General features: G+C 40.9%; 1 protein-coding gene across 1 annotated transcript in view; it reads left to right on the top strand.

The window, feature by feature from the left end:
- Positions 1-12,301, top strand: part of LOC6572621 — a 57,666-nt gene that overhangs the window by 22,542 nt on the left and 22,823 nt on the right. The window contains exons 7-8 of the mRNA XM_032733363.2: positions 218-349; positions 2,978-3,145. Of these exons, the coding sequence (XP_032589254.1) occupies positions 218-349; positions 2,978-3,145 (300 nt within the window). The remainder of the gene's footprint in view (positions 1-217; positions 350-2,977; positions 3,146-12,301) is intronic.

The following is a 12,301-nucleotide window of genomic DNA, read 5'->3' as shown; positions in this document are numbered from 1 at the left end:
GTGCGTGGGGTCCAGCAACAAATCACACATAAAATTTATTAGAAATTTCAAATCAAAGTGAAAAGTAGCCGCTGTCATTTACACGCATACACACGTACACACTCACTCACTCACACTCACACACTGGCACACTCACACGCGCACTCAGTGACTCATTCATCCAGTTATATGACCTTTTTACGCCATTTGTCTGATGCTTTCTTTTTGGTCTTTGCAGCTACCAGGATATCTTGCACATACCAACATCGTTTCAACAATTTTCAACATCATTGGGTCCAATTGTCGATGGACACGTAATACCAAATCAACCATACAAGGTCATGGGGCATTATACGGAGCATTTCAGCCGGTTTGTTAAGCAATTGCTGTCGCAGCTCTCTATCACTATCTCACTCTCTCTCTGTCTCTGTCTTTATATATACTTTTTGGCTTTAGCTTTTGATATTTGCTTCAGACCTGCCAAATAGCCCAAGGACTATTTATTTATTGTTGCGTTACTTGATTAGATGTTTGGCATGTGGCATGTGGCATGTGGTATGTGGCATGTTCTGACCCTCAGGTAAAATTAAATCGCTCGTGAAATCCAAGTATGCATTTTGAACGAATTGAGCAGCTATTGGGATCGCTTCAAATGCCACTTGTTGGACCCTCAGGCTGTGTTAACACTCCAGTTAATGGCATGTTCTAATGCTTCGCTGCTTCGAGCAGGCTCTAGACTCAGAGGCGCCAACAAATATTCATGAATGCCAAACAAATTGCCAGAGCTGCAGAGAAATAGGTAATTGTTGGCTCAGACAGGCTAATCATTGGATGCTTTTGCAAATATTTCCAATATGCTATTAGCATTTTCGCAGCATATTCGCGAAAGGTAAACGTAACCCAAAGTCCTTGAAGCTTAACAATGCAAAAGCTTTTAGTCAGGCAAAAAAAAAAGTATTGTGTTAATATTGAGAAATCCTATACGAACATTTCATAAAAATCAGCAAGAAACTTCAAGTGAGAACAGGTGAAATGGTATATAAGTTCAATATATATATATATGCGCAAATATAGCTTGATTTCAAACTGAAATTTTTCATTAAAATTAGCAAGCTACAATATAAAGTTCAATTTGTGTTACTATCTTTTAAATAATTTGCATTTTTTTTTTCATTTATTAATTATTACAGACATATTTCAATATCCCTGTTTAGCCTTAAAAACATAAATCAGTAGCTAAATATTACATATTTCAATATCTCTGCAAACCTTAATGCCCATAACTCATTATTTATTTAATTAAACTTTTTAATATCTCTGTTAGGCTTTAAAAAACATAATTTAATTGTTCCATATTTCAATATCTTTATTAAGCTTTAAAAAGGCATAACTCATTCTCTGGCCAACTTCCACGCAAAGTTTATTTAAATTGAAAACATGCAAAGCTTTAAGATTTTCATTTTCTTTTCATTTGCCGTCTTTGCGGATTTCAGATACCCGCGCAGCCTAATATTTTAAGCTCGCCAAGCATTTGCGATAATATCGAGCTGAGTTGCTGTTGTATCCACATCAATCAATCAGGCAACAAGTAATAACTCAGGCCTTAACAAAGGGTTCAGCATTTCAGCATTTTTCTTGCTCCTATCAGCTTCTTTTGTTATCTGAGCTGCTGTTTCTCTCATTCTTTATCTCTCTCACCCTCAATCTGTCTCTCTCTATCTCTCCCTCTCTCTCACTACTTCCTGCTCAATCTCATTTCCTGCGACTCTGACGCGTACGTTGTGGAACGTGTTCATTCGCTTTTGGGATGCTACGCATAATCGAATAAAATGCGTGATTAATTGGATTTTAATTGTTATCCTTTTGCAAGTCGAACGTGTTTTAGCCGTCGACAAGAAGCTGCGTGCGAAAAAAAAAAAAATAGTAGAATAATAGCTGAGCGGAAGTGCCATTAATTACGGTCGGTAGGCAGAAGGGCGCCAGGACGTGGCTGGGGCTCGGGCTAAAGCTAACTGCAAACTTGGTACAAACTAAATGGAAACAGGTTTGGCACGTTTACAGGTCTGAGTTTTGCGCATTCAGTTCGTTTCGCATTTCACTTTTAAGCACTTTAATGAAATGACCATAGATCAAAGCGGTAAGCAGAGGAAGGCGTTAAGCAAGGACAACAATTATCGAGCGTCAGCTTCATCTACCAGTCGCTCTACCTCTGTAACTCTCTCTCTCTCTCTCTCTCTCTCCTTCTCTCTGTCTGCCTGTCTCTCTGCATTTTGCATTTACTTTTATCGACTGGTGGCAAAAACGTGACCAGACACTAATAACTTCGTCTTTGCCGTTTGTTGGGCGGCAGGACATCAGGCGCGCAACAGGACACAAACTGTATAGCTGAGTGCCGCCCATTGGGCGGGCTGGCCATTCAAGCATTTACCATTTATCAGGCAGCGTAACAAGTGACGCCGCAGGACCCCATTTTATTCCAGCGCTTTTAAATGCCGTTAACGGCATCAAGTTGTCTGCAATAAGCGAAGGCTGCACTGAGCGCAATTTAGAAGCTATAAATTAGAGTAATTTTAATTAAGTGCTGTAAAATATTAAGATAGTGAGTCTCTTTAGATAACAAAAATAATATATGTATATTTTTAGCTAGTTTCAGCATATCCTAATACAATTATTAACATGTGACTAATATATGTATTACATACATCTATATATAATTAGAAGACTGTGTGCATTGCCTTTATTTACTTCACACAGCTGATTTCTCGCAGTGTGAAAAATTACTTCCTCTACTTATATAAATGTAAGGCAAGCCTAACTACTCACACACTTACTCTAAGCCATAGCTCTATAGACTGATTCCCAGCTCATGCGCTTGCTCTCATTTGCTCTGTCTGACCCACCATTACCGTCTGTCTATTTCTCCCCCTCTATCTATCTATCTCTCTCTCTCTCTTTCTCTTTCTCTTTCTCATACACCTCCCTTTACTGTCTCTTGCAGTTATGATTTATTATTCGGCATCACGGAGTCAGAATCCTATCATACATTGGCCGCATTAGCACTCGAGGAAGGATTATCTGAAAATGAACGTGATAATTTATTGCGCTTCTATATGCAGAGTCGCTTTGATGTTCGCCCCGATTTGGCATTGGCTGCCACGCTAAAAAAGTAAGTGAAATTTATGCGCTATTTTATGATGGGCGTGAAATACAAACCGACCTCGCGCACCAGGGGCTGGATAGACTTACAACTTGCCTGCAGTTAACACTTTGAGCGCGCATAAACACAAACACATACACACACACACATGCATTGATATCGTTTATCTCAATTAGAATTGTTTATGTGGCAATTTGTTGGCCTTAAGTGGCAAGGATTAGAGTCGCCTCGCCAGCGCCTACAAAATGCCTCGGCTAATGTCACAAACTGCTGCACATTAGCTTTGCTTCAAATTAAAATTGATGCGCAGTGTAGTCTAGCTTAAAATTGAAAAAAAAAGAAGAAAAATACCCACAGTCAATTGTTGGATTTTTTTCTAGTGTTATTCAGTTGCGTTCGCAAAGGTAGTTGGGGCAATAAATCGCATTAGAAATATTCCCGCATGTCTGAAAATAAGCAAGAGCTTTACCCAAGTTCAATAAAACTACGATTTATTGCATTCATTTTGGGAATTTTTTTTTTATTCCATTTAAATGGGAAGTTATTGTCGAAACTGGTGATACTGGAGTACCTCGTATATATATATATAAAAAAAAAAAAATCACAATGACTATTCTTGTATATCATTTATCATATTTATTTTATGCCTTCACTATATCGATAAACTAATTTGCATTTTTAGACGTAGCTTGACATATCATATCTAGTGTGTCAATTCCTATTATAATATAAATACATAGTTTTGGAATATGAAATCCAGTCGGCTTTTCAAAATAGAAAATAAAATCAGCAATAAATAGTGTAGAATTACCGAATGCATGGCCAAATAGAAAACTCCTAATAGAGTATATGAAATTTGTATATATGAGGCTCTCCATCCTAATAACATTGATGCTCTACAAATCCACCTCGTTATTAATCTAAGACCCAGGTCCACAATTAAATTTTGGATTCCTTCCTCCATTTTTACTACATAGTTTAAAAGAAAGACTCATTTCATATATATGAAAATTGAATAAAATTTTTAATTTATTCAAGCCATAATCAATTAATATTTTAAATAATTTTGCGAAAATTAACTTTTTGGCATCTTCTTCATTTTATTTTGATTAGTTTGCTAATTACGAATATTAATTCTATGCATACATACACATATACGATTTTTTTTTTTTTTTTTTTTTTTTGAATTTTGGTTTATTAAGTGTAGAAACTGTACAATCACATATAGTACTTTAACAACACATATATATACATAAAATTAGAGCCAAACCTCACTCAATTTGTGAGGACTGAGAAAAAAAAGAAAAATAATAATAATAATATTTATTGAATACCCATTGTTTTGGCAAAGCCCTGCCGTTTAAGTCGTCTTAGGGGTCTGGCAGGTGTTAGACCTCTTGCGAGTAGGCTTTGATGTCGTACAAGTCTGTCTGAGTATCTGCTTGTGTGTTTATTTATTTGTTCTTCGACAGTAGACAGCTTGAGGTCTCTATGCAGTGTTGAGCCGCGTATGTACCAGGGACAGTTTGTTATCTGCCTTAACACTCTGTTCTGCAAAACCTGCACTCTTTTATAATTCGATTTTTGCAGCGATCCCCCAGATTTGCACTCCATAGAGCCATATTGGTAGGATGCAGTGCACATAGACAGCTCTTTTTGCATCTCAGCGGTAAGGTGCTCTTTCTATTGGTGAGCCATCTTAATTGTTGCAGTCTGTGACGACATTTTTTCACCGTAGCTTTGAGGTGTGGACCAAAGGTGAGGCGCTTGTCCAGTGTGATGCCAAGATATTTCACCTGAGCAGGCTGCTGTAGGGTTACTCTCGACATCTGGATTGGGGGGTATGCATTGCCAGCCTTTTTTAGAGTGAAGCAAGGGTTCAATGTTTTTAGCGGGTTAACTTTGAGATTCCACCGCTTGCACCAATCAGCGAGAGTATCCAGATATCTCTGTAGTCCTGTACTTGCTTCAACCACGTTTTTTGAGTTATAGATGATGGCAATATCATCAGCATATGTGGCAATGACAGCTTTCGAGGGAGCATCCATATGTTGAGAGGACGGGCTAGGTATATCAGAGGTGTACAAGGAGAACAGCAGCGGACCAAGAACACTGCCCTGCGGCACTCCTGCTCTCATAGGGTATGTGGACGAGAGTGTATCTTTTACCTTGACTTGGAACACACGGTCTTCTAGATAAGATCTTAAGAGGCCATAGTACGGAGCAGGTAGAAGGTTTTTTATTTTGTACAGTAATCCATCGTGCCACACCTTATCAAACGCTTGCTGCATGTCGATAAAGACAGCATTGGAGTATTCAGAGTCATCAAAAGCCTGCAAGATGTGTTTCACCAGTCTATGGACCTGTTCCACTGTGCTGTGTCCCTCCCGGAATCCAAATTGGTGATCCGGTAGGATATTGGATTGTCTAAATATTGCGTTAATGCGGTTGGCAATGGTCCTCTCCCATAGTTTAGACAAGGAGGGCAGTAGACTTATAGGCCGATATGACTCTGGATCCTCTTCCGGCTTGCCAGGCTTGTGGATCATCAAGATAGCAGCTAATTTCCATTGCCTTGGGAACACTTGGAGCCTGATGATGGCATTGAAGATTAGTGCAATGTAAAGTAGCGCTCTTGTAGGTAAGGCCTTCAGCGTTGCGTTGCAAATCTTGTCTATTCCGGGAGCTTTATTTTTCGGCAATATTTGGATCGCTTCGGTAATTTCTTCAATCCTTATAGGCTCAATAGGCAGAGACATCTGCAAGGGGGTCTGCAAATATAGCTGTATCTCCATGGTCTGCTCCGTCGTAGCATAACTAAATGGAGTAAAACGTTCTTCTAGATGACATCCGAATGCGTTAGCCTGTTCCAATTCGCATTTAGCAACTTCGCCGTTAGGGCATCGGACAGGTACCTGTCTAAAAGGTTGTCGTTTGAGTGATTTTGTGCATTTCCATAACGAATAGTTTGCATCAATAGTGTAGTCCATGGAAGCCAGTTTTTGCTCGAAGAAATCGCTTCTGAGTTCCCTTAAAAGGTTACGTAGCTGTCTTGCTACCCGGTTCCACAAAAGGCGGTCCCAAGGATCTTGGGATCGAATTGCTCTTCTACGAAGGCGCCTTTTTGTTCTGATGAGTTCTTTGGCTTCTCTCGTTAGAACAATGCCATAATTATTGGGACGAGGCGCAGGATTAAGCGGCGTTGTAGCAGCAGCAGCTCTATATATGTTCTCCGAGAGATTATCAACCGCATTCTCGATGTCTTCGCCGGAGTTCAGACACAAATTCAAATGAATGGAGTCATCTAGCTGTTGTCTGAAAGCCTCGATGTCAGTACGGCTGGTTATTAGCCTTGGGCTTGGCCTGATATAATGACCATCGATGTGTAACTCGGCAATAAGGGCTAAATGGTCAGAGTCTAAGTCCCAGCTTTGGTAAATATTTGCTTGATAATGCTGTATCCCATGGTATAATGCAAAATCAATGCAAGAGGGAGTATGACTGGATATATATGGGTACCTAGTAGGAGAACCTGTTGCAAGAATATTAGCTCCTCTGGCCGTGATGGCTTCTGCTAGTTCTCTTCCCCTGGGTGAATTGTATGAATCTCCCCACAGCCAGTGTCGTGCATTCCAGTCACCACCAATAAGATACCTTTGGCCGCAAGAAGCGAGTATGTCGCTGAATTGTCTTTCTTCTATTCTGTTCCTTGGTGGGCAGTATATGGCGCAAAATTCGATGTCTCCCAATCCAGTGGCAACTTTGATTGCAGACATTTGTATATTTTGAGTTTCAATAACCCTTTGTGGGAAGTGGCGCAGTGAACTTCTAACGAATATAGCCGCTCCTCCCATACCATGGTTGTGGCTTGATGGCTTGTAAGCTGGATAGAAGGTGTAGCCATATATTTTGACTGTATCTCCTCGATTCAGTCTGATTTCATTTAATAGTAGAATGTCGATGTTGTTGTTGTGCGCGAATAGCTCCACATCTCTGGCTTTTCCTGCAATGCCATTGACATTCCAGATGAGAATCTTGAGTGGGTTCATTGTGAGGCTGAGGCGTTGTTAAGAAGCTGGTGAGTCGATGAATCCCCAGTCCATTGCTTGAGCATGCTGGCCATTTCGTGGACCATTTTTTCTAGACGTTCTAGTCGTTCACTGTTTCTCTTGTTTTGTTGTTGCTGTTCGCGTTGTTGTGCTTGAAGCCATGAAAGAAATTGCTGCTGTTGCTGCACTTGCAAGTCTTTTTGCCATTTCAAAAATTGTTGTTGTTGTTGTTCCAGTAAAGATTGGACATCAACTTGATGCTGCTGCTGTGCGATATGTCCTATAGGTTTAGCTAACTGGGCTTGCGCTTGAATATTATGTATGCGGCTTTGAGCAGATGCGCTTCCATTTCTTGCTACCGCGGCATAGGATATTCCACCTGCTCCAACTCCAGAAGTATTTGATAGCTGCTGTGGTTGTGGTTGTGGACGTGTTGGTTGATGCTGGTGCTTCCGTTGTGGCTGTTGTGGTCTTGCTTGATTCTTCTTGATCGTAGAGGAGCCCAGTGAACGTCGATAGAACTCCTGGTACCACGGGCAGCCTTTGTAGCTTGCCATGTGGTTACCTCCACAGTGAAGGCAGGTAGGCGGGTGCATCTTGTGAACGTGCGCAAAGATTGGTGGGATGGTCCTCGCCACAGCGTGCACAGTTAGGATGGCGACGGCAGTATTTGGCTGTATGGCCATATTCTTGGCATCGGGTACATATGACGATTTCAGAAGTTTTACGCATCCTTTCAACTCTCACCATTTGGCGGCAAAGTGTTTTTATATTGTAAACTTCGTTAATGTTTTTACAAGGTTTTATGTTTACAAAAAATATATTTAATTTTGCATCCCTGTTTGACCGTGACCTTGGGTTGTGAATTTGCAGAGCATCGAAGCCATATTTTTTAAAATTGGCAATTATTTCATTGTTCAAGGTACTATGGTGTAGCCCTCTTACTACAATTCTGTAAGGTTTTTCTTCCTTCATCTGATACGTATGGAACTCAATACCTATCGCATCAAAATGGCTTACGATAGCTCTGTAAGTGTCGCTATCTTTGGGAAATATTCTAGCCGTCACTCCTTGGTTGATCTTGACTGATACGTTATCAATACTGGTGACTTCACTAATGATTTCAAATAGATCATTAAGATCAGTGATACTCACAACGATTTGCGGTGGCTTAGATGACCCGAGAGTCTGTTGGTTGTTGCTGGGTTCTTTTATTCTGATGGCTGTTGACTGTATCAATTGCATCAGCAGTGTTGCTATGATCAACAATAGAAGCAGTGGGATTCACATCATCCTCGCCTTCACTGGTTGCGTCCATATCCATGTCCAGTAAAGCAAAGCTGTTACTGGATTTTGCCATATTAGTTGAAGCGGAGTGTGAGACCTCAACTCTGTTTGCTCTTTTGTTATTGTTATTGGGAGATAGAGGTATCTTCCTTTTAGTTTTAAGCATTTTCTGGGCTGCTGCCAGTTTTGTAGCAGCTCCAGTAAGTTTTACAGAGTCAGGTGGGAAGCCGGCTGCCTGACTATCCATTCTTCCGCTAGGGATCGCGCTGTTAATTGCAGCAGTTGCGGTGGTATATACTGTGCTACAAGTAGCACTAGTAAATGTGATTGTTGTTGTCATGGTGCTGAGATTCTGAGAATCAGTGCATGATAGGCGTTGGTTATTGAATTCAGCCCTCAGCTCAAAAGGTGTTTTCCCAGCTATTTGGCACATTCTTGCATAATCAATCGGCTTATTTCTAAGCTGAGAGTTAGCAGAAAGGTTTTTGTCCATTTTAATTCGTATTTGTTAACTTTGCAAAGTTAACAAAGCTTTGTTATATTTTCGAAGCAGAATATCAGCTGAGCACGGCGTTTATTTCCCCTCGTGTGCAGTGGCGCGCACGTAGAGGGGTAATAAGTGTGGCCCTGGTGGGCAACGAGTATATTTGGTTTGCCGCAGACCCCTTGTTGTTCGTTGTTTCGGGCAGCCGACACTGCACGGGACAGCGTCCGATGTTTACCGTTAGGTCTTTTACAGTTAGGGCTATTTTTAGCTTAAGTAGAAAATTCGCGTATTTTGTGTATGCGTAACACAACCGACCGCGACGAAAGCAGATTAGCGAACACATATACGATATTCCACAATAAGTGCGCAGAAAAGTATGCTATAATATTTTAAAATCAAATCAGCCATTATTTAAATGTATATAAATCCATATAATAAAAATATAATCCTCATATTTACATAATTACTCTGCATATAAAAAATTTAATATCAATTTGTTTATTGGCTAATTATTTAATTTTTGATTTCAACTTTATTAATGTGTTATTAAATTCATTGGCATCAAAATATTTCTATTATGCCTGGTGTGCCTTATTGACCAATATTTTGTTATTATTTTATTATTTAGCACCATAATAATGTATGTCTCATTAGCGTCAAAACTGACACGAACAGCAGCATTTCAGAGGACTGAATGGAAGAATGCCCTTTGGCTACCATAAATAATAATGAAAAAGGCTCTCTGCTGGCGAGAGGCGAGGCAATTATGCCGAGAGTTAGTTAGTTATTACAGCGACTCTGTCCGATTCCCGCTTGGCTCCTGTATACACTCACACTCACACACACACACACCATAAATACACGTACACAGACAAAGAAGCATTCATTATTCCCTTCATTTCATTTCGTACCAAAAAACAATGCCAGCTACTATCTCATTTCTAGCAGCCAGCAGGACTCGACTCTAGTCGCTCTGTGTTTGAGTGTGTGTGTGTGTGTGTGCGTCCTCTGTTTGTGCCGTGCAATAAATAAATAGCACAATGCACAAAATTTGAACTCGACGACGCCGCCCCCGCAATGTCCACTCCTCTGCTGCAATTCCTTGAGCGTGTGTGTGTGTGTGTGGGTTTTCCTGAATTGGATTCCTTGGAGATGCGTTTGAGTTTGGCCAGAACGACAGTTTATACTGTATATATTTATACATATATATAAAACTATTTGCACAAAACAGCGCAATTGTTCCTAAAGGCGCTCGACATAGACTCTTAGTCGAATGGCTGGAGTTAACTTAGAAAACTATTCTAAACATCATAGCAGACTAAAGAGTATGCTTTCCTTTCGAGAGTCTAGAATGAAACTGATATGGAAATTTATATATTTTGTAAGGCTTTAATGCTTGTTAATAGAACTAACGAAAATCGGAATGGAATGACATCACATTGAAAAAATATGTAAACAGTTTGAAGCTACAATTTCCAATGCGCATTGCGCATTATATAATTACAAAAGTTTGCAAAGTGCTGGCAGCAAAAAAGCAGCTGCCCTTTTCAAGAGTGTCGCAAAAGGTAGTGTAACAAAAAGGAATGCATGAAGGCTGCAGGCCAGTCGCCGCTGGCGGATAACAGCAATAACACCCACAACAATAGTAGCAAAAAAACAGCAACAACAAACAAGAAGAAACAACGACAAACAAACGATTGAAAGGAAGTTCACACAATCAACAACAGATGCGCTTTTTCACATGCGAATAACTGAACATGGAAACTCTCCAGGGAAATTGTTTTGTATGCCACTGCCTGCCACACACTCAGTCACACACGCACACACACACACACCGACATAGCTGTACAGCTGCTGCTGCGCATCCCAGTGGCAATGCTTTGTTGTCCGTCATTGAATTAAATGGCAGTCGAAACAGCAGCTGCAGCAGCACTTGCAGCTGCTACGGCAACAGCAGCAGCAGCAGCAGCAACAGCGGGCAATGCCTCGGCACTTTTTGCTTTGTAGCTCAACATGACGCACCGACAGCTGAACAGCCGGACAGCTGGACAGTTGGACAATTTAGACAGCTCGCTAGCTGGACAGTGTATGCAGCAGAGCATCAGCAAATCGAGTCCCGCATCCCGCAGCCCGCATCCTTTCAAGCCTGGGGCTTCGGTTGTTTTTAACAATATCTCCAAAATAACCCGTAGCCTGAAAAGCTCTCATTCTTGTCTCTGCTACATGACACGTCTCAAATGCATCATTCTGTGTGCACAGTGGGCGTGGCAGCTGTGGAGGTGGCTGGTATCTACTTGATAAAAATGCTTCAAATTGTCATTCGATGCATCAATTGAGTTATTGTTTGCGGTCTGACTCTAAGTGCAGCTGAGAGAGCTCTTAAGACGCTCAGCGGAAAGACGGTAGAGGTAAGAGCTAAGAGAAAAGGGTCGAGAAAGTGAGAAAGCTTTTCGCTCTTATTGATTTACCTTCCAGGCAAACATTCGTTTAAGGAATATATAAAAATTAAAGAGCATTAGAAACTCAAGCACTTATCCGATAGAAGCTAAATATTAGTTGGGATTAATGAAGGAATTTAATCTATTATATCTTATACGTTTCCATTATTAATTGAGCGGGCTAAAACATACTTAAGCTGCTGGTGTGACAGCTCGAGGAGGAATCAATTTGATGCGATTGAAAAAGCATCGATTGCTTAAGTAGCTTGATGAAAATTTCACTTAGCTAAAGCTGCTCACATATTTCTCGTACACCGGGACACAGACACACACACACACACTCACGTGTGAGTGTAGCAACGTCTTATAGCTACTCGAGACAAGCTCTAATTCATTGGGCAGCCGAAAGGAGACCGGATACGAGCCACTAAATAAATGCCGCTTAGCTATTGCCTCGCCTCTTTGCTCCCCCCTCGCACTGAATGGGCTATTAATCTGGGCTGGCAGACTGAATGTGTGTCGGATTTACGTTTGAGACCCGGACATAACTAGCTGAAGCACCGGCAACAGCAACAACAACAGCACTAACTGAAGAAGAAGAAGCACACAAAATTCCCTGTAATGCCGAAATGGACGATTTCATGGCTAGTGTAAATCAAACACGCCTGCAATTAGGCCACATACACAGAGAGTGAGAGAGAGAGAGAGAGACAGAGATAAATCTAGTAGAGGCACCCACACGACCCCGCTCACCTGAATCGACCAGCAACAGCAGCCCAATTTGAGGCCCGAAACAATTTAAGGCAATTGCTTTCAAACTCATTAGCATGCACCCTGCCCACGATTGTTGTAGCTGTTGTTGTTGTTGTTGTTGTTGTTGTTGTTGTTGTTGTTGCTCACTTTG

Source organism: Drosophila mojavensis, unplaced genomic scaffold (genome assembly GCF_018153725.1).
Source record: "Drosophila mojavensis isolate 15081-1352.22 unplaced genomic scaffold, ASM1815372v1 contig_16, whole genome shotgun sequence".
NCBI classification, from domain to species: Eukaryota; Metazoa; Arthropoda; class Insecta; order Diptera; family Drosophilidae; genus Drosophila; species Drosophila mojavensis.
Note: the sequence above shows the minus strand (reverse complement) of the source record. Positions and strands in the feature narration are given on the sequence as shown.